At 51.1% G+C, this 22,016-nt stretch overlaps 6 protein-coding genes across 6 annotated transcripts; 2 read left to right on the top strand and 4 right to left on the bottom strand.

Annotated features, from left to right (window-relative positions):
- Nucleotides 1–413: 413 nt before the first annotated feature.
- Nucleotides 414–1,004, bottom strand: COCVIDRAFT_22972 (hypothetical protein; the record flags this gene model as incomplete). Its single annotated transcript, XM_014705442.1, has 1 exon — nucleotides 414–1,004. The coding sequence occupies one exon, from the start codon at nucleotides 1,002–1,004 to the stop codon at nucleotides 414–416; it is 591 nt and encodes a 196-aa protein (XP_014560928.1).
- A 722-nt stretch (nucleotides 1,005–1,726) lies between these two features.
- COCVIDRAFT_22971 (hypothetical protein) lies at nucleotides 1,727–11,372 on the top strand (the record flags this gene model as incomplete). The annotated part of the gene is made up of 2 exons (XM_014705441.1): nucleotides 1,727–8,493; nucleotides 8,546–11,372. The coding sequence occupies 2 exons, from the start codon at nucleotides 1,727–1,729 to the stop codon at nucleotides 11,370–11,372; spliced, it is 9,594 nt and encodes a 3,197-aa protein (XP_014560927.1).
- Nucleotides 11,373–12,024: 652 nt separating this feature from the next.
- COCVIDRAFT_34036 (hypothetical protein) lies at nucleotides 12,025–13,214 on the top strand (the record flags this gene model as incomplete). The annotated part of the gene is made up of 3 exons (XM_014705526.1): nucleotides 12,025–12,408; nucleotides 12,470–12,881; nucleotides 12,961–13,214. The coding sequence occupies 3 exons, from the start codon at nucleotides 12,025–12,027 to the stop codon at nucleotides 13,212–13,214; spliced, it is 1,050 nt and encodes a 349-aa protein (XP_014561012.1).
- Nucleotides 13,215–13,724: 510 nt separating this feature from the next.
- On the bottom strand, nucleotides 13,725–14,815 carry COCVIDRAFT_22969 (hypothetical protein; the record flags this gene model as incomplete). Its single annotated transcript, XM_014705440.1, has 3 exons — nucleotides 13,725–14,339; nucleotides 14,435–14,530; nucleotides 14,648–14,815. 3 exons carry the CDS (start codon nucleotides 14,813–14,815, stop codon nucleotides 13,725–13,727), a joined length of 879 nt encoding a protein of 292 aa, XP_014560926.1.
- Nucleotides 14,816–15,995: 1,180 nt separating this feature from the next.
- COCVIDRAFT_12397 (hypothetical protein) lies at nucleotides 15,996–17,525 on the bottom strand (the record flags this gene model as incomplete). Its single annotated transcript, XM_014705420.1, has 1 exon — nucleotides 15,996–17,525. The coding sequence occupies one exon, from the start codon at nucleotides 17,523–17,525 to the stop codon at nucleotides 15,996–15,998; it is 1,530 nt and encodes a 509-aa protein (XP_014560906.1).
- Nucleotides 17,526–19,432: 1,907 nt separating this feature from the next.
- On the bottom strand, nucleotides 19,433–20,824 carry COCVIDRAFT_12396 (hypothetical protein; the record flags this gene model as incomplete). The annotated part of the gene is made up of 2 exons (XM_014705419.1): nucleotides 19,433–20,702; nucleotides 20,757–20,824. 2 exons carry the CDS (start codon nucleotides 20,822–20,824, stop codon nucleotides 19,433–19,435), a joined length of 1,338 nt encoding a protein of 445 aa, XP_014560905.1.
- Between the last annotated feature and the right edge of the window lie 1,192 nt (nucleotides 20,825–22,016).

Below are 22,016 nucleotides of genomic sequence, written 5' to 3'. Positions count from 1 at the left end.
CCAGTAGGAGAGTATCTACATAGCCCTCACCTTAGAGTTATCTCACCTTAACTAGGCATTCTAGGCACCTCTAAACCCTAGGCCTCGTCTATATGCCATATAGGAGGCTTTCATGTATAGACGTTGAACACATCAATTAATCAATTGGTAAAACGCCCCATCAGCGCGCATAATAGGTCCATAAAATTTTCGATGAACACAGTTTATGACACAACAAAAAGGTACACATAAAGAAGGTCTTGAAGTCATTCGTAATCTTGGAGGAGAGAGGGGCCAAGTGTTGTACTCACTGTACGTGTCATGTGAGTTTTTTTGGAAGGATGTTAATCGTAAATGAACGGACCAACCTCACTGCCTATCAACATCTAGTCCTACAGTATATCGTACACAAGCATATTCCCATATCATTGCCTCTAGACATCAGCAGGCCTACTGAATGCCCCTCTAACCTCTTCTCCTGGCTTCCTTTTACGCCAAATATCTTCGCTATTAGGCCCGCTCTTGAGCATCGTTTCCTTTTCCCGATACCTATCCTGCACCATGCGCTCCTTGACTTCCTGGCCACTCCGACTATTCTTTGTGCGCATACAGAACCAAAAGTCGCTCCAGTGGTCGGAGCAGCTTCTTAGTTGTCCATAGCGGTATATATCGTTGAAGTGGCCGCCGAGCGATGAGCAATAGAAGGCGCTATCAAAGGCGGCGCGGCAGGACATGGTACGGGGTAGTGTAGGGTCGAGCTCCTCGAGTTGTTGTGTGTTGTTGTCTGTGCTGTTCGTTGTCGACGACGAGACAGTATTGGAAGAAAAAGAGGGCGGAGCGAGGTGTGGGTGGGCGGCATAGAAGTCGGGATCGTGGGGGGCAGAATGTGTTTGTGACATTGTCGGTGTGGGCGCGTCGTTTGGTTTTTGTACGGGTGATGTGGAACTTGAGATAGTAGCTGGCTGTTGGTGCTGCTGTTTTGCTGCGGCGTCTGCGCCTGAACCTGAAAAGGGCCACCAGCCCATCTTGAAAATAGTATGTGTCTATGGAAAAGGTTGTGCTGTTGGCTGGCCGAGTTCAGGGTCGCAGTTTGTGTGTGCCAATGGTAGACCACCAGGGAAGTGGGAACAAAAATTCGCAATAGTATTATAAAGAAGAAATTCGGCTCAGAATGGTATATATTACCCTCTACTCTTGATGCGCGACGTCTTCAGACGCGATCCGCGGGGAGTGGACGCGGGAAGAAATTGGAGACAGCGCAATTGGGGGCAGACCTCCAGCCAATCAACGACCAGACGGCCCGCACACGTGAGCGGGAAGGCTGGATCTACGTCATGCATCCATGACACTTGCGGCTAAACGACGTGTAGCTGCCTTGGTGATCTCTATTCACCTCCTCCCTGTTGCGTTGTGTGTGGTGTCCCTCCCCTCTTCAATGTCTGGCCTCTGCATTCTTTGCTAGATTACTTACTTTGTTTTCTTCCTGGCTGCGGCCTCGGTAATTCTCGACACCTCACACACACAAAACCTGTGCCTTTATTCACGCCCCGCCTTGTGTTTACCATCTACGATACCCCTTCTGCAGTGCTACTGCAAATTGACGGCCGTTTCCTATGACTTCACACAGTTTTATGATACAACGATAGGGATACCTTTTCCACTCCAAGACATACACCCCATCACATACCCCACACTCCACTTGCCTGCTTTCGACGCCCGGCCTGGGTAACGGCCCAACGCCGCCGCCATGCTCGAAGGACTTGTGTCGACGCTGCTGAATCGGTTCCTGGGCATGTATGTCCAGAACTTCGACCCAAAGCAGCTGAATGTCGGCATCTGGTCTGGAGACGTCAAGCTACGCGACCTCGAGTTACGTCGCGAAGCCCTTGACCAATTGCGTTTGCCGCTGAACGTTATCGAAGGCCATCTTGGCTCTCTGACACTATCGATACCCTGGTCAAATCTGCGTGGCAAGCCACTAAAGGTCAGCATCGAAGACGTCTTCTTGCTGGCAGCGCCAAAGGAGGATGCAGACTATGATGCTGATGAGGAGGAGAGGCGTGCTCACGCTGTCAAAATGGAGAAGCTTGACAGTGCAGAACTACTAAAAGAGAGAAACACTGAGGGCATGAGTGCTGAGGAACAGCAAAAGAACCAAAGCTTTACCGCAAGTTTGGTCACCGCCATTGTCGATAACGTTCAGGTTACCGTCAAGAACATTCACATCCGCTATGAGGACTCAATATCCGATCCCGGTCACCCTTTCGCCCTGGGTCTCACCCTTGCAGACTTCAGCGCCATCAGCACCGACGAGAACTGGAAACCTACCTTCATCCAAGGTACGTCTGCCTCGACGCACAAGCTGGCCACACTTGGATCCTTGGCAGTGTACTGGGACACAGATGCCAAGCTCATTGGTACTGGTAAGGGCAACCAGAGTAGCGATGAGCAACAAATCGACCGGTCAGACTTCATAGAGCAAGCGCGAAGCATGATTGCTAGAGGCGACAACCCTGATCTAGGTGACCATCAGTTCATCCTCAAGCCCATTAGTGGGCGTGCTGGTTTGGAGATGGACAAGACTGGCAAAACAGATCGTGCTAAGATGAAGGCTCGACTCTTGTTTGATGAACTCGGTTTCATCATTGATGAAGATCAATACCGCGATGCACTAATGTTGGTCGACTTGTTCCACTACTTCATTCGCCACCAAGAGTACAAAAAACTGCAACCAAAATCTTCCCCCAAAGAAGACCCCGCTGGCTGGCTCCGATTTGCGGGTAAAGCTGTACTCGATAAGATCCACGAGAAGAACCGTAAATGGAGCTGGGAATATTTCAAAGAGAGGCGCGATGACAGGATACGATACATTGAGCTTTTCAAGAAGAAGAAACGCGAAGAAAGGCTTGATGTTACCGAGACTGATGATCTGGACAGATTGGAGCGGAAGCTTTCGTACGAGGATCTTCGCTTCTGGCGCTCGCTCGCCCGCAACCAGCTACGCAAAGAGAATGTTGGTGTCAAAAAGCCCCCGCCCAAACAAACTTGGACATCTTGGGTCTGGGGAAGTAAGCCAGAGGAGCAGCACGAAGACGACAACACTCAGATGAATGAGCAGCAACGAAAAGAGCTGTACGATGCCATTGACTGGGATGAGAAGAAGGCCATTGCCGAGTCGGTGGATATGCCCCGTGAGTATGTCAAGCTAGAGGTCAACATGAGCCTACGAACAGGCAGCTTTACACTCAAGCGCGACCCACATGGCAAGGGAAACGAAATACTTCGACTTCTTTTCGACTCATTCAGTACACAACTGCTGCAGCGTACGGACTCGACGTTTGTTAAGGTGGCTCTTGAGGGTATGCGTTTGTACGACGGTACTACTGAGGGTAGTCTATTTCCGCAAATTATCACCGTCAAGGATGCACCACCCGTCCCTGACGACAAGCGAATTGAGGAACTTAACGACGACGAGTCGCCCAAGGATATGGAGGACGAGGATGACGAAGAAGAAGAGAAGGAAGATCCATTCTTCTTTCTGACCTTCGAAAACAATCCACTCGACGGAGCAGCCGACACGAATCTCACCATGAATTTGAAGAGCATGGAGTTTGTTTACAATCCTAGGTTCGTGGTGGAGGTTGCCAAGTTCTTCAAACCTCCAGAGAGGCACATGGAGTCCATTGGTGCACTCATGGAGACTGCCGGAGCAACTGTTGAAGGCATCCGACAACAAACCCGTGCAGGTTTGGAGTTCGCCCTTGCTGAGCACAAGACTATCAACGCCCAACTTAACCTGCAGGCCCCACTCATCATTGTTCCTGACTCGGTTACCAAGGAATCAAGCAACTGTCTCATCCTTGATGCAGGCCATATGAGCGTCACTAGTGAGCTTGTCGACAAGGATACCCTTCGTGACATTCAAGCGAAACAGAAGCAGCAGTACACGGAGGAAGATTTCCGGAAGTTGGAGAATCTAATGTATGACAAATTCAACCTGAAGCTGGAGTCAACGCAAGTACTCATAGGGCCGTCAATTGAGGAAACGCGTGCGCAGTTGGAGGAAGATTCAAGCGTGAAGAACTATCATATCGTCGACCGTATCAATATCGACTTCAAGATCGAGATATGCATCGTCCCAAAAGCGTCGGATCTGACAAAGTTCCGCGTCTCTGGAAATCTGCCCGTACTTCATGCATCGGTTTCGGACTCCAAGTACAAGAATTTGATGAAACTGATTGATGTGGCCATACCCAAGTTTGGGGATGATACTCCAAGTAAACCAGTGGTCGAAGGAGCAAAGGGTCCGTCAAACCTGAAACCCAAGAATGAGGCCAAGTCTGAGGCAGATCCTCTCGGGCGATCACGTTCAAGGTCGTTCGCATTTGCTGCGCAAGAGCATGAGCTTGTTATGGAAGAAGACGGCCACAGTGACACTGAAGAGCAATTCTCGGACGCGCAAGAGCCCAAAGGAGACAAGCGCAACGTTCATTTACATCAGCGTAACTTTGAGTTCAAATTCACAGTCGACCGCCTTCAAGGCTCTCTGTACAGAGCAGATCCGGAAGGGAGAAAGGCTGATCAGCTCCTGGTTGAGTTGGTCGCTGAAAGTTTCGATCTTGATTTCTACCAAGAGGCTTTTGAGATGGCTGCAGATGTTCGACTGCGGAGCTTGGCTGTTGAAGACCATGTGGAGGAATCTACAATCCCCGAGTTCAAGAACATCATCACATCAGAAGATGTGTCAGCAGACGAACAGAAAGATCTATTTACACTGAAGTTCATCAAGGTGAACAAAGAATCGCCAGAGTTCCAAACCAAATATGAGGGCATTGCGACAAACTTGGAAGTCGCCGTCTCAACGATTAACTTGATAGTGACTCGACGGACACTGCTTACCCTGTTAGACTTTGTTCTGGATACATTTACGAACCCTGGACCTCCCCAAAACCAGCAGGCTCAGATCAAGGACAAGCAGGAAGAAGATGAACAACCGGTTATTGAGCAGCCGCAAGCAGAACCAGACAAGATACGCATTCGCGCAGAGTTGAAGCGCATTGCAGTAGTTCTAAATAATGACGGCATACGACTCGCCACGCTAAGTCTGAACTCCGGAAACGTTGGTATTTTCCTTAGCGGTAAAACCATGCGTATTGGTGGAAGACTTGGAAACCTGTCGCTCATTGACGATGTCAACCAAGGCGTATCTGAGGAATCTCCGCTTCGCCAACTCGTAACTATTGAGGGCAAAAACCTAGCTGATTTCAGCTACGAGACCTTCGACTCTGATTCGGAGAGCTATCCAGGGTATGACGCGGCAGTCGCACTGAAGACAGGGTCTGTCAAGATCAATTTTCTCACAGAGCCCTTCCGCAAGATCATGCAATTTGCAGTCAAATTTGGTAAGATGCAGGCCATCTTTAATGCTGCTCGTCAGGCCGCGGCAAACCAAGCGACACAGATTCAACAACGCGCGACAAGATTCCATTACGACATCACCATCAGCACGCCCATTGTTGTTTTCCCACGCATGGTGGTATCCGACAAACCAGATCATGATACCCTTACTGCAAACTTGGGAGAGATCTATGCGAAGAACCGTTTTGTCCCTCTGGACGATTCTGAGAGCGCAGAGACTGCCAACAAGATTTCGGCCGGCATCAGGAACATCAAGCTTACCTCGAGACTCCACTATGATGAAGACCGCTCTGAAGAGCTGCAGTTGATCGACAAAGTGGATCTCGATTTCAGGATCACCATGGTTGAGCATAGGCCTGGGCAACAGCGACCAGATCTCGAGATTGATGGGTCAATGTCGAACATCAATTTGCAACTCACACCTGAGCAGATGAAGTTTGCTTTAGAGCTGTCGCGTTCTATACCTGCAGCCTTCGCCACAGAGCCCGAGGCTATTGAAGAGGACGTCCAAGCCCAGCTGCCAAATGAGACGACGGGCCCTGCTCGTCAAATAACGGGCAAGAGTGATGAAAATACGGCACCATCCAAGGATGTGGTGACGTCACAAGGACCTGAACTGCATACCGATCAAGACAAGTGGACAAAGCTGGACTTTGTCTTCAAAGTTGGCACTATCGGTCTAGAGCTCATCAAGTCTGAAGATAGCGAACCTGTTGGTGACGTTGAAGCCGCTAGTCTCTCCAAGTTCTCTTTGAACGACACCAATGTGAAAGTCCGCATGATCAGCGACGGAGCTATGGAAGCAGAGCTTGTCATACAATCCTTCACTATCAAAGACAGCCGTATGCAAGGTACCAACAAGTTCCGCAAGATCATGTCGCTCATCAACAATGATGTCAAGCAGCAGTTCATGGCTAGTGTATCCATTGCTGGCGGACAAGAACGCAGTATGATTGCGCTTCTGACCATTGACAGTCCGCGCATCATCTTGGCTCTAGACTACTTGTTTGCTCTACAGGCGTTCGCCAACGCAGGACTTGCCACTGATGAGCCCTTGGCTATTGAACAAGGAGTCGAACAGGAAGAAACGGATAGCGATGAGGATGATATCATGTCGCCTGATGGTTCCCGAACACTGGAAGTACCCCAGCCTGCCGAAGCGCCTGCCGATAATGGCATGAACGTGTCATTCCGTGTGAACTTGGTGGATGCGCAAGTTGTACTCATTGCGAACCCAGCTCTGGCCAGCTCAGAAGCCATTGTCCTTGGCACCAAGCAGGTGCTCATTTCTAAACAGCAAGCAATGACGCTACAAGTTGACAAGGTGGGCATGTTTTTGTGCCGCATGGACCGATTCGAGACCAATCGCATGCGCATTCTTGATGACTTCAGCATTCAATCAGCCTTGGATATGCGAAACCAGGGTTCGAAGTCTTCAATGACGAGCATATCCGTGGACATAGAGCCTCTAGTCTTACGACTGTCACTGCGCGATATCCTGTTGGCCATGCAGATTGTGAACAGAGCATCTGCAATGACTGCCCCCGCCGAGAAGCCTATGGCTTCCGCAGAAGCCCAGAAACTCAAAGCGGCTACACCATCTAAAAAGGGCACGTCTCATGCAGCCAAAGCATCTACTCACAAGGGTCAAGCAAAATCTGTTGCGACCAGCAAGCGATCTATACAGCAGACGACGCATCAGCAAACCCCTGCTTCAGCTGTTATCAAAAGAGAAGAGCTGCATGTCAGTTTTGAAGGCATACGTGTTGTGCTCATTGGCGATGTACATGAAATGCCTATGCTTGATTGGCGCGTCAAGAAGTTCGTAGTTGATGTACGAGACTGGACGGGTGCAATGGTCGCCGATACATCCGTCGACACACTGATTAATGTGTACAATTTCTCCAAGTCCGCATGGGAGCCATTGATAGAACCTTGGAGTGTTGGATTCCATATGTCCAAAGACCAGGACCCAGACAAGCTGACTGTGGATCTCTATTCTCGCAAATCGATGGAACTTACAGTAACAGCCGCTACAATTGCGCTGGGATCCAAGTCCTTTGATTTCCTCACCAGCGAAGACGACATTCTGTCCAAGCCCCGAGGCAACGATGCACCGTACCGTGTACGCAATTACACAGGTTTTAGCATCAATATTTGGGCTGAGGGCAAAGAAGATGAGGGCTTCGCCGCTAAGCTTGAAGATGGAGAAGAGCGGCCGTGGCGATTCGAAGATCCCACGTTGGCAAGAGAAACGCTTTCCACTGAAAGCGCCACTGGGATGCTTGGAATCAAGCTGCAAGGCAGTGGCTTTGACTCTCTTTCTCGCGTACAAGTGCATCGCGAGGGTGAATTTCTATACAACCTGAAGCCGAAGCAGGATCGCATTCAGCATCGCCTGCTGATCGATGTGAAGCTTGGATCGGATAACGTCAAGAACATTATTATCCGCTCCCCATTATTGGTGGAGAACAATACTCAAATCCCAATTGAACTTGGAATGTTCAGTCCTGAAGACGGCCATCTTCTCAAGATCGACAAGATTCCTCCTGGGGATGCTCGGCCAGCTCCTGTTGGTGCTTGCCACATGCATTCCATGATCATTCGCCCAGACCAGGGCTTCGGATATGCCTGGTCCAATGAGCGCCTATTCTGGAAAGACCTCCTCAAGCGCCCTACTCGGACAATTACGTGCCGTGGAGAACAGGACGACCAATCGCCACCATTCTTCTTCCAGTTGCACGCAGCCTATGACAAGAAGGATCCTTTGACTGGTGTCTACCCATACATGAGGCTTCGCCTCCAGGCGCCAGTCGAAGTCCACAACCTTCTTCCATATGACTTCAAGTACAGGATTTATGACAGCAACACAAAGAAGGATTGGACAAACTTCCTCAGAAAGGGCGGAATCAGTCCAGTCCACGTAGTGGAGCTCTCCCATCTGCTGCTAATCAGTGTTGAGATGCAGGATGGGCCCTTCAAACCCAGCAAGTTTGGCATCATCAACTCCACCGACCGCGAAAGCTTCAGAAGAGAAAAGGTGCTTGAAGTGAGGGACAACAATGACACAGTTCTCCACCTCAACATGCATTTCTTGTAAGATTATCTCCACTAGATTCAACGATGAAAGCATACTGACAGATTCTAGCAACTTCCCTGACGGCGGTGGCGCTTTCAAGGTAGCCATCTACAGTCCATACATCATACTCAACCGCACCGGACTACAGCTGGATGTTCGAGCACAGCAATCCATGGCCTCAGGTCGAGCCGCTGCCGGCCAAGGCGTTGTCACAGATAACCAAGAAGATGCTGGCAAGGCCTTACCCTTCATGTTCTCCTACCCAACCGAGAACAAGAAGAATCGTGCTCTGATCAGGGTTGGCGATTCCAACTGGAGCAAGCCTCAGAGTTTCGACGCAATTGGTAGCACATATACAGTGGCTTTGCCATCTGTCAAATCGCGCTCCGACATGCACCTTGGCGTGTCCGTCTCAGAGGGCGAGGGCAAATACAACTTGACCAAGACCGTCTCCATCGCACCGCGCTTCATCATCAACAACAAGATGAAGGAAGAACTGCTTATCCGTGAACCTGGACAATCTGACTGGATGACGGTGAAGGACGGCGAGCTTTTCCCGCTTCGATGGTTGCGACAAGGCGGCGCACCCCAGTTGTCACTCTGTTACCCCGGTGTTAACAACCAATGGTCATCGCCCTTCAATATCTCCAATGTTGGCAACGTACATGTCAAGCTTTCAAAGGCTGGCCAACGCCAAAAGCTCGTCCGTGTAGACATTCTCATGGAAGCAGCAACCATATTCTGTCACATCAGTGTTGAGAACAAGCACTGGCCATTCTCTTTCAAGAACATGAGCGATCAAGAGTTCTTGTATTGGCAAGTGAATCCAAACCTAGATGAGGATGAAGATGACCGCGGCTCTGGCTTCCGGCCGATCAGGTACCGTCTGCCTCCTCGGAGCATCATGCCATACGCATGGGATTTCCCGGCAGCGAGGAACAAGGAAATTGTTATTAGTGCTAATGGTCGAGAGCGACATGTCAAACTCGCCGAGATTGGGCCGCTTATCCCATTCAAGATTCCACCTGGTCAAGAGGGTGGAGGCATGAAGGTTATTGATCTCAACGTCGTCGCTGCAGGTCCTACGCAGACTCTGGAAATCGCAAATTACAAGCCCTCGAAGAGTATGTATAAGCAAAAGTCTGCAGGTTCATCGTCAACAACGACCGGGTTCGAAGTCAAGGACATGGATACGGATGTCACGTTCAAAGCACAGCTACGACTTGCTGGCATTGGCATTTCGCTTGTCAATCGTCATCTGAAGGAGCTGGTCTACGTTACGCTCCGCGATATTGAGCTAAAGTACTCGGACTCACCACTGTACCAGATGGTCAATATGCAGGTCAAGTGGATCCAAGTCGACAACCAGCTTTACGGTGGTATCTTCCCCATCATCTTCTATCCCAGTGTTGTTCCAAAGACGGGAAAGGAGATGGAGGCACACCCTATCTTCCAGACCACAATCACCAAAGTCAAGGATGACTCGTATGGTGTCTTGTACATCAAGTACTTCACATTCTTGCTTCAGCAGATGACTGTCGAAATCGACGAAGACTTTATCTTTGCCATGATCGACTTCGCGAATATACCTGGCGCATCTTGGACTGAAGAGAAGCAAGGCAAGCTGTGGGATGAAAACCTCAGTATTCCTGAACCAAAGCAAGAGCAGTCTGGTCAAGACGTCTACTTTGAGCTCCTACATCTTCAGCCTATGCAAATCGACCTTTCGTTTGTCCGGACGGAGCGTATCAATGCAGAAGACACCATGACTACCTCTAATCCATTCATGTTCGCAGTCAACGTTCTTACCATGTCAATTGGCAATGTCAACGATGCGCCGGTACGATACAACTCGTTGATGCTTGAGAACGCCCGTATCTCGACGACCGCATTGATCAACAATATCAAGAACCACTATGTCCAAGAGTCATTGCGACAAGTCCATGTGATTATTGGATCTGCCGACTTCCTCGGCAACCCAGTCGGTCTCTTCAACAACATCAGCTCTGGCGTTGCGGATATCTTCTACGAGCCGTACCAGGGTCTGGTCAAATCTGATCGTCCTGAGGATCTTGGTATCGGTATCGCAAAGGGTGCATCGAGCTTTGTCAAGAAATCGGTGTTTGGCTTCTCTGACAGTATGGCCAAGTTTACTGGCAGTATGTCAAAGGGTCTCTCTGCGGCAACTCTCGACAAGGAGTTCCAGGATTCGCGTCGCATGTCCCGCTCCCGCAACCGGCCCAAGCATGCCCTTTACGGTATCACGTCCGGTGGCAATGCTTTTGCTAGCAGTTTAGCCAGTGGGCTCGGTGGCCTTGCTCGCCACCCCATTCAAGGGGCAGAAAAGGAGGGTGCTCTTGGTTTCGTCAAAGGTGTCGGAAAGGGGCTGCTCGGTGTGCCTACCAAGGCTGCGATTGGAGCCTTTGATCTTGCGTCCAACATGGCCGAAGGTGTGCGCAATACAACCACAGTGTTTGACCAAGAGGGCCTCGACCGTGTGCGCCTGACACGTTTCATTGGCACGGATGGCATTGTGCGACCATACTCTCAGCGAGAAGCGCTTGGACAATTTTGGTTGAAGACGCTTGACAACGGCAAATACTTCAACGAGGACTACATTGCGCATCTCGAGCTGCAAAACAAGGAGATGCTCGTCATGCTTACGTACAATGGTCTCATGATGGTGCGCACGAAGAAGCTGCAAACCGAGTGGGATGTGCCACTCAAGGATGTACAGACCATCAGCAAAGAAAGGACAGGACTGGCCATTACGCTCAAAGGAGGTACAAATGGGCCTTTCATTCCTGTCAGTGACGAGGGAAGCAGGAACTGGTTCTACCGCCAGGTTGCTGTGGGGGTCAACGCGTACAATGACCGATGGAATGCGAAGGGGTGATCGGAATGGCTGGAAGGAGGGTGGATCCCGAGGCATAATTTGATTCTAAGTACACAGCATAGCGTGGGTTTTTTGGCTTGTATTGATTGATTCTTTGTAATGTGTATTCTTTACTCTACAACCTAAGGCAATGAAAATCTCTATCGACACTCAATGTATTCATGTATTAGCAGATGTGATTACCGGCTCTTGGTATCTCGGTATCTTGATAGCCAGCTGAAAACAGGGATGGGTGGACTTTGCCTTCAGGCCGTCGGGCCGACTCTATGAACGACGGTGAAAAGACTGATTGCCTGATTTCGACAGTATGTCCAAGAGATTTATGGGTCGCAGGACCGTTTAGATCCACCGCTTGGCAAGGATGGCGGCTGCGATGCCGAACCATGGCCGGCGTTGTGATGTAGTTGTAGCTGAGGATCAAGTATGACGTCACAGTAGTGTCGCGCGTCATTTTGCGGGGGAGCTTGCAGCTTCAATCACAAATGGAAAGTTGAGCCTTTCCTGCCCTCTATATTCTTTTCTTTACTTTTCTTCCATATTCGGCTTCTTGTTCTTGTGCAATCTGTGTGCGTGTGTGGATTCACCTAGTCTATTATCCGCGCTTTTTCTCTTTCCCGTGTGGCTCTCCCCCCCTTCTATCATCAAATCTAATATGCTTCGCAACGGAGCGTCGCGTCTAGCGTTAAGGTCCGTCGCAGCACCTACAGCTGCCCGGCCAGCTGCATGCTTCTCCCGCACAGCGCCGTCACTCCAATGGCAAACGCAGTTTGGGTCACTGGCTGCGAAGAGACCGCAGTTGCGTCAAGCAGCACATGCGCTAAAGCCGGCTTCATCCGCCATCTTGCGCCGATGCATGGCGGATGGCAAGTTGACAGAGGGACAGAAGCAAGCAGAGAGCAGATACAGAAATGAGGCAATAAAACCTACGCCCGAGACGGTGACGAGTACTAGTACAACTCACCCTATGTTTTCTGAGATTGGGGCCAATACGCCGCAGAAGGAGGTGGATATGATGGCTGATATGAGGCACGATGTGGTATGTATCGGGGTGTCCTGCCCTACAACATGTGGCTTCACGTCGCTAACATTTGGGTTAGAACACAGTCAAAGACACATTTTCTCTTGCCGCCGTCCCCCGCGAAGCATTCTACCTGGGTCTCGCCGGCACGCTTCCTTACCTGGCAACCTCGCTCTCGACCCTCTACCTATCGTGGGAACTCAACCACTCGGTTGCCGGCTACGGCTTTATGATTTCCGAGAAGAACGCTACATACCTGCTGCACCTGATTGAGCCCCTCCAGGTCGGATACGGCGCGTCGATTCTGAGCTTTCTGGGTGCTATTCACTGGGGACTCGAGTGGGCGGGTTACGGTGGTTACCAAGGGTACAAGCGGTATGCCATTGGTGTCGTGACGCCCATGGTGGCCTGGTCTACGCTCATGATGCCTATCGAGGGTGCACTCATTACTCAATTCCTGGGCTTCACTGCACTTTACTATGTTGATACCCGTGAGTATTTCCACCATGATGTTTCTTCTTCTTTTTTTTTGCGTTTGAATTCGATAACTGACACGTGACAAAACTATAGGAGCTGCATACCGTGGCTGGACTCCCGACTGGTACGCCGTATACCGCTTTGTTCTCACCATGATTGTCGGCGCCAGCATCCTGGTTACTCTTATCGGTCGCAGCGAACTACCCGAGCACATTCCTGGCTCCGTCGACCGCGCCAAGGTGTTCAAGGAGGACGGTTCCTCGGAGGAAAAGCTGGCTGAGCACGAGACGGCATTGGCTGAGAAGAAGAAGAGTGCGGCTCGCAGTGACGACAGGGGCAAGCACTAAATTATTAATCCTTAGAAAGACAGTCTGTTTGTCTTGCATGATGATGACGGCGTTTCGGTTGAGTGGCAATGGCCTCGTTCGAGTTTTGTAATGGGCCTATCTTTTTTCGGGATACGCTTTAATGCTGTATTAAACATTTTCCAGTATATTTCAATGAATACATTTACCTTGTAATCTGATCACAATATACTATGTGCAAATTGTGACTGCTTCTACTTCTACTTTGAGAACGACTCTGTTGATCTTGGTGAGGAGTCGATTTACAAGAGTCAGAATCGAAAGAAAAAAAAGTTAGGAAAAGGTGAAAATAGAGAGGATGAAATGATGAATATATGGTAGATTGTCGCATATGACTAAGTTCTCTTTCGGTTCTCCAAACTTCTTTATGACCAAGATAATACTCAATAATTTGGCCCAAATATATACATGTGTACCCTATACCAGCCATATCCCTCTCATACGAAACAAAAAAAAAGACAGAAGTGATAATGAGAAGGAAAAAAAAAGAGACTATCCCCTCCCTCTGAACTGCTCGGCCACAACATCGCCCAACGTTCTCCTCTGCCTGGCCTGCTGTGCATTTCCCGTTTCACCCGCCAATATGCCCGTCGCGAGTCCATCTCCGGCCCCACCCTCTCTTTCCCTCTCTGCATCCAATCTCGCTCTCAGCCCCTCAAAGCCTCTTGAATCACGATTCTCCTCGCCAACCATCCATCCGGGGACGCGCCAACGAGTAGCCCCCGGAAGCAAGTCCCGGCGGTATGCGGTGCCGACGCCCCAGCCAATGGCAGCCGCGAGCAAGGAACCGGGAAACTGTGAGAAGGCGAGCTGTAAAGCGGGGAGGTAGGAGAGCGATTTCGACGTTAGCGTCAGGCTGCGCGACCAAAGGGCGGTTATGGATTGTGAGGAGGATGCGGAGGCAGTTGTGGTAGGTGCCCAGGGAGAGATGCTATAGCGATATGTGTATGGGACGGCAGCGTAGTAGTTTGCGACGAGGGCGAAGAGCAAGGCAGTGGGTCCGGCGGGGAGGTGATTCATATGCCCAAACGTGAGGGGCCGCAGGACAAAAGTTAGGATGAGAGGTGGTAGGAGTGTGGTGTATGGTAGAGTCGAAACGAGGAACGACTAATTTTAATCAGAGTACCCCGTTAGCTATTTTGTATTTTACAAAAGAGATCGCTTTTTTATTGGTGGATAATAGAAACAGAACAAGAACTTACAGCAAACTTGCGACTTCCCCATAACCGCTCTATAACGCGTAGTTGGTAGAACGAAACAACCGCAAATAGCACTTCTGTAGAATTCGTATAGCTAGCCTTTAAAATCATTTCACCCACATTAGCTTCTTTTTCGTCTCCCTCATTGTAATATTTTTCCCCTTTTTCACATTCCTCTCCCCAGGATAAGACAAGTCGTAGCCAAAAAAAACGTACCTGCCACGTCACAAAACGCCAAAACTGGCCATAACCCCAGATATGCGGCACAACGAGTATGTGCAGATAGTATCTTGTATCGGTGAGTGTGGCGAGGAGGGCCGCAATGACGGTGCCGAAGACGAGGAGCTGCGAGACGGGCGCATTGGTGAAGCCCGAGGATATCATTGCGCCGGTAGCTTGTCAAGTCGCACGTGTTACGAAAGGTAAAAAAAACAAAGGGTAGGTAGGGCAAGGTGGATTACGGCGAAAAGCGCATATCTGGTGGGTTGGGGTGGGACGGTGTCTGCGCGTGCGTTAAACAAAAAAGAGGGCGCGGTTGGTGGTAAAAAAAATGGAGGGAGGTCAAAGGAAAGAGTGGGTGGATGGGATAACGCGAGAGTGGAAGCTGTCCGATGACGATGGGGGAAGGGGGGGGGTTCAGGAAACGGAAACAGGCGCGCGGCATGTGCAAAGGCGCCTGTGCGTGAGCGCGCGCGAACAAGACAAGGTTGTTGCATCGATACGTTACTTTTGCTCTTGAACCACAACACCACGTGGTGGCGGGAAAGAAGTAAGAAATCAAGGGAAAAAGCAAAGACTGAACATGTGAAAATGATGGGAGATCCATGTGCTTGTGCGGATATTTGTCTCTCTCGTTTTTTTTTTGCTTCTGCAGAGATGCAAACCCATTATTTCTTAAAATGAGATATAGGCACGTACAAGTCATCATGTCGTGTACATAATGACTTTGATGAATCTTCTTCTTCTTCACGCAAGTTCTAGAGTAGTAGACATACATTGATTAAAATAGAGTGGATTAACTATACTAATACTAATAGTGATAATAATAATAATAATTGTACAAACACGAATGTACTTTGTCTAGTCACAACGAAACAATGTAGTTTCAAGGTATCAAGGGTATATACCTGCTTGGCTAAACTCCAAGTGGACAAAGACAATTATCCAAACCGGTGCCTCGTGATGCTAATGCACCATTGATGTTACGCCTAGCCGTCATTATCCTCCTAATGTGGAGTACGTTTTGATTGGTTCCCTCTTCGGTAAAACGCCAGTTGAAGGATGTAAAGAAAATATTCAAGATCGTAGGCATCATTAGGGTATTGCAATGACCTCTCCATGCAGCATGTCGTCCAGAACGAACCGTTTCGCCCTCTTCCACTTGTGACAAGTAGGTTTAGCGAAGAGAGACATGGGCAAGCCAGCCTTGGCTGAAGCACATGATTTCTTACTTCGTCAAAGTTTCTTGTCTTTCATAACCGATCCGATCGGAGTGACGAGAGCATTGAGCTTCGCCGGTTCTCGGGTTTGGATAGTTGCTGGATTCGTGTTAGATTAAGGTCGTTCATTCCAATGTTGTATAGCGGGCAATTACTTGTTCAATAGTTAGGCGGTCCATGCTACGCCACCACCGCTCTTTGTCTTCTAACGGATCGACTACCGATGTAAGATCGACTTCAGAATCTGCAAATCCAGGCCGTTGCCTTGTTTCGTATGTGGTCTGTGGACGAGTGGAAAGACGATGTATATTTGTGGGGCTCTCGAATTGGCCCGAAGCTGAGCGGAGGTTATTTGCTCTGCGATTCCTAGATCGATCAGGATGATATAGACCACGAAGGCCATCTGGGTGGGATGTTGTCTCTGCGTATGGCGCCACGGTATGGGGTCGAGAAAGGCCAATTTCTGCCGCAGGCATCAAAGCCGGTGAAGCAGCCTCATAGCCCCTGCGGCGTTGTACAGAAGTTTTCCGGGGAGTAGGTGATCTATCTTCTTCTTCTTCGACAGTAGCAATGTGCTGCTGGTAGCTGGGACACGGAGTTGCATCACAAAGTGCTCTTAAGGATGCTGCCGACATGCGCTTGACCAGATCGCGAGCTGATCGTCTGTGTTGCTCGGACAAATCAAGAAACTTTTTTGATCGCTCAGAAGGCACCAAAGAATTGACCGATTCTCTGCTTGGTTTTGGCTGGGGTGAATCAGGCTGACTATAGTAGTCCGAGTCAAAATGGCTAGTCGAAGGCCGCGATTCGTCGACGCTGTAGACACGCGATGGATATTTGTCAAGACCAGCGGCGAGCGGGGTTTCTGAAGAGACACGTTCAATGGCAGCGACTCGCTCCTTGAGCTCCTGAAGCTCCTGGGAGAGGGCAGCTTTCTCCTCTTCCATCTTGATTATACATTCAGCTGCTTCGTCAATGGCGGATTCGTGGGCCGACCAGTGTGCAGCACTCTCGCTTGCTATGGTAGTGAGCTCTTCGTTGATCTTGCGATGTTCCTCGTTGACTTTGTTGAGACGTGCCATTTCCTCTTTCATGCTGTTGACTCTAAGCTTTAGTTTCTTGTTTTCAGCGCGGAGATCATGAACCTCGTCTTCGACGGGCTCAAGGCGTTCTATTGTTTCCAAGGCTGAGGCGAGTTTGGCTTGCGATTCCCTTTTGTGTCTGCTGAGCAGCTCGACGCGCAGGTTGGCAGTCATGAGACTTTCCTTGAGCCTTTCAATCTCTTTGCTGAGCTCTCTATTCGTCTTGGATGTTGCATAGCCAAAGTCGGAGGGTCGTTTCCGCTGGACGGGAGAAACAGGCGCTGTTTGTTCTTCGGATAGAGCGTACTGGAGAAAAATATCCGGTGAGACTCGGGCGTCTTTTTGTTGTGCAGAGCTTGGCGCAGGCGAAGAAGACTTGGGTATCGAATCCTGAGGGGGTAGGGATGGACTTGGTTGGGCCCTCCGTGCATGGATTGCATTTTTGAGGTACTCGGACTTGGGGGCAACAGAGAAATAGGAACCTCGTGAGGCGGCAGATGGTGTGGAGTCTGGCGTAGAGGGAGTCGGCATGTCTCCAAACGAGGAGGAGCGTAGAGAAGGCGAATTAGACATGGTGGTATAGGGATTCTAAACACCGACGGCGTGGGTTTTAGCTGCAGGTGAAGAATATAAATGAGGGAACCAGAGGCCAGAATCACGACCTTGTTTCTACCACAGAGGTCCTAGGCGGTTGTGAATGTCGAGTCGTGTGCGAGCACAATGTATGGCGGGGGTGCGCGCAAGAGGGCGCCAAGTGTAGTGTCGCGTGTGAAGATGGGAGGAAAGTCGCTCGGGAGCGGATCGCCCTTGGGTTCCATTGATTGGTTGCTAGACGCGTCGCAGTGGATTGTAGTGTATCCTCCTCACACGTGTGTGTATGTATGTTATGTTTGTATGTATGTTTGTATGTATGTACAGTGATTGTGGGAGAGTAACGGTGGCGGCTGAGTATTTGGGTTAGTGTATAGGTTGCATTAGGACGCGTGATGACACGCGCAAGTGTGGCAAAAGCAATGTAGCGACGAGCAAGAAGAATAAGAACGAAGGCGCACGGTACTGGGCTTGCTGGCGCACGTCGAGGAGTGGTGTTGGTGGTGGTGCACGTCAAGAGCAGACTTGGGGTCAATGGCACAGTTACAATGGTCAAAGGGGGGGATGAATCGGGCATCAAGGGCCGCCACCACCGCCACCTGCCACGGGGAGCCGCCTTAAGCCCTGAAGGGTCAAGCGAGAAGGGGAAGCATTAAGGACTTGCTAGTGAGCGGCCCAGTCCAACGGGCTGCCATGTTGCTGTTGCATGTTGGGCGCCCGCCTTTTATTAGTAGCTGTCCACTGTCCACTGTCCACTTTTCCACCGTCCGCGTTTCCACTGCAACCGTCCGCCGTCGGCGAGTGCGTGGGGAGATGGGGGGCTTCGAGGGGCGCCGCCCCCCCTTGTCCTTGGGCGGCCGCCTCCCTGCCCGACCTGCATGAGGCCTGCATGGCGTCACGAACACCCCTCCCCTTCCCTCTCCCTCTCTCCACACACCATATATGCACATCCATCCATACTCGCACACACGTCCTCGATGCCCATCAAAACACGGACGTGCCAGCTCGCCCTGCTGTTGGACGGCTGCCTCGCATGGTAAAACGGGCGGCGCCTCCCTAAGGCCGTGGCTGTTGCTGGGCGTCGGTGGGCTGGACCCGACTGTCTTCAGTAGCGCTGCATTGGTTGTCCGCTCATGGATGGTTCCGTCACGTGCTTTTTTTGCCAAGCTGCCATCCACACTGCTCCACGACATGGACACACGGCCGACGGGCCACGGGCGTCATGATATACTTTTCCTTCGCCTCAGTTGCTTTGGCAACTTGTCGTCGGGGCTTTTTGCTCGCCAACGAACCGCACGCCGTCGACCGACTCGGGCTGTTGAGCTATCCAGCACCCGCCCTTCACCTGTCAATCCTCGCCGGCACAGGCCCGAGCCTCAAATCGGCCATGTAGCTATCGTAAACCACTACATACTCACCACACAGTATAGCCATGTCCAGACTAGATACCCATCTTCAGTGATCGCCCATCGGACCATGCTCCGATGCCTCGGACTCATGTCGGTCGCCAGCTAGTACATGTACCTGCTATGCGCCCTCTTCACCTCCTCGACCTTTTGCGCTCTCTGACTGGGCCTTTGAGCATGACATTGTTGCATGCAGGAGCGGGGCAAGCATGGCGACAGTACTTAGCCCCAAACCTTGCTCTTCCTCCTCCACCTCCTCCACCACCACCACCACCACCCAATATCAACCATCAGCACAACCTCGTCCATCAATATTACACCCCATTAGAAACAATACCAATAATACACACACATACTGTACCATGTACCTACATGTCTACACTACTCACATACGTACGTACGTATATACTCAACATACACCCTGTCCGATTGCCTGCCCATCTGTCTGCCCCGGTTCTTCCATGTGCCGACAAGATTGCTGCCTCACGACATGTCCACACCCACTCCAGCGCTACGCAGCCGATCCTCCCATTCGACACGCAGCCTTTCCATCTGCTCCCAGCATTTGGTCCCCGTCTCGACAAACCGCTCCTGCTTCTCCTTGCACAGGTCCTCTGCATACGGATCCCTGCCTTTTCTCCTCCCCTCTTCTCCAATCTTGCCTCCCCAACCCCACCCCGGCACCTCGGTGCGATCTACACGCTCCTGTCCCCAAAAGTCTGTTGCACTCCCCCATTTGCCCACGCCCTCGTTTGCCTCGATGCTGTCCAGGGTGCTCTGACTCACAAGCGCTAGCCACACCATGGCCGTCGCCCCCTTCTCCACCGTGATCGTGTGCCACTGACTGCCCACCCATCGCGCCACATAAAAGGCAATCAGCATGCAGTACTCGAGTATCAGCGGGAGCGGCATAATCGCCGTTCCGCAAATCCCCGGGTGCGTGACGTACAGCCGTGGCTCAGTCGTCTCCTTGTCATCCTCGTCCTTGGCCTTGCCTTTGCCTGTCTCCAGATACCGGGCCACCGACTGCCTTGTACATGGTAGCCTTGACGAAATCGCCAACACATCCGTTAAACGCTTGCTGACCTCGTATGGCATGTCGGAAAGAATGCCTTGGATATCCTGCACATCAAACACGTGGTCGTACGCCTCAAGACTGCTGACCCAGATGATGCGGCCCCTCGTCTTGCTGCTCTTCGGGTGCTTGGCCAGCAGCGGTGCAAGATAGTGGCCCAGCATGTAGTGACCAAAGACATTGGCACAGAAGACTTGGCCCAGAGGCGGCTCTTCCACCTCCTTTTCTGCCTGTATCTGGGGCTTTGCAAGCCATCCAATACCAGAGATCTTGTACGTAGGCCAGGTTATGGCATGGCTCCAATTGGTGAGGATGGTCCAAATGGCCTGGGGCCAATTGATTCCTGTCCAGCCGCCAATGCCAGCATTGCAGATGAGCACGTCGAGCTTAGGCGTCGTCTCTCGTAGCTTTTTGCTAAGCTTCTGCACCGAGACCAGACTGAGCAGATCTAAACGCTCCTGCCGAAAGTATACGCGGTTGCGCAGAACCTGAGCAATGCCTGGGAGCTTGCGCTCATGGGAGCGGATGGTGTTCGCCAGGTGCTGCTCTAGCCTATGAATCGTGGCGTCGCCTTTGCGCTGATCGCGTGTGGTGATGATGAGGACGAGGGATTCCGTCTGGGGCCGGGTCTGGAGAAACTCATCAATCAGCCGAGTCCCGATCCCGAGGCCGAGGCCGCTGCGAAACGAGTCAACTGTGTGCCACCGAGCCTAGCGTGTTCGAGCTGCAAACCTGTTGGCGCCCGTGACGAGCACATAAAAGGCATTGTCGGGGGTTGGGATGTCTTGTGGTAGGGACATGTTATGTTTGGATGCTAAATGCGGATGAGAAGACAAGGCGGCGCCGTGAGCAGTCTCGCCTCGGGGACACGTCGTCGCGTCCAATCAGGGTGCATCTAGTGCCACGCTAAAAAAGACGCTCTCTCACCTTCTCACGCCCCAACTCTGGCTCAACGGCTGCACTTTGGCCGCCTGCTCACATGCCTTTGTATGTCCGACTTACCAAGCACACGGCTTGCATGCATGCGTCTTGACCCGTCACTCGCACCCACCCCGTCCTCAACACACAGCAACAAGATTCACACTTTGCGCCACCGACCTGCTCGTGACATGGACACACCCAAAACCAACACGCAACACCCTGGCCGTGGATTTAATTCGATATTGTAGCCGACCAGGATGGCCTCTCTGCCATAGCCCACACCGACACGTCTCATTCATGTCGTGCATATCCTTTCGGGTCTTTTCTGACTTTTATATTATGCAGACCGGCATAAAATGCAGCATCCCGCGTCACGAGCGTAAGCAAGTGACATGTTCACACGGCTGAGGATATTCAAACTTCCCACGCCTCGACAGCGGACTTTACCGCTCGTTGTCACCACCATGGTTTTGGTTTATTTTAATTTTTTTTTCTCTTTCTCCAGAGCTAGACCTTGACATGAGTGCTCCCGGCTCATGCAGCCCTATATGGGCCCCGCATATTGCTTACCATGATGACGGCTCGCTAACGGAGTCGTCCTTCCTGACTCGGACGCTTGTCCGACATACCGATACTTTCAATCTTTCACCCCCTTCATGTGCACCCGTAACGAAGCAGGAATACCCGAGACGAAGCATCGCACACCCAATCCTGCAGTCAGTCAGCCTTGCAAGCTGCTTGATCTTGGAACGGCTGCAGCTCGGCCCACGGGCGGTGAAAAGGCCTGACCGAGGCTCACTACGAATCCACAATCATATTGGGCTACGAAGACGCTCACAGACATCCTCTCGGCAGATGCAAAAAACGCATGTACCGTGTGGATGTGCGTGAGCTGTGAGATGGGAACGGCCGTTCTTCCAATGCGACGAGGCAGGTACAACGAGACATCAGGGTACTACGGCAAGAATTGCGAGTCAAACCGAGCGAGATACGGATCCAAACGAACAATAGTCAGCAACCACAACTTACCATATGCAATGTGCTAAATCATGTCATGACTGCCTCTCATAA

Source organism: Bipolaris victoriae (assembly GCF_000527765.1).
Source record: "Bipolaris victoriae FI3 unplaced genomic scaffold scaffold_8, whole genome shotgun sequence".
NCBI lineage: Eukaryota > Fungi > Ascomycota > Dothideomycetes > Pleosporales > Pleosporaceae > Bipolaris > Bipolaris victoriae.
This window is presented reverse-complemented; position numbering and strand designations above follow the sequence as displayed.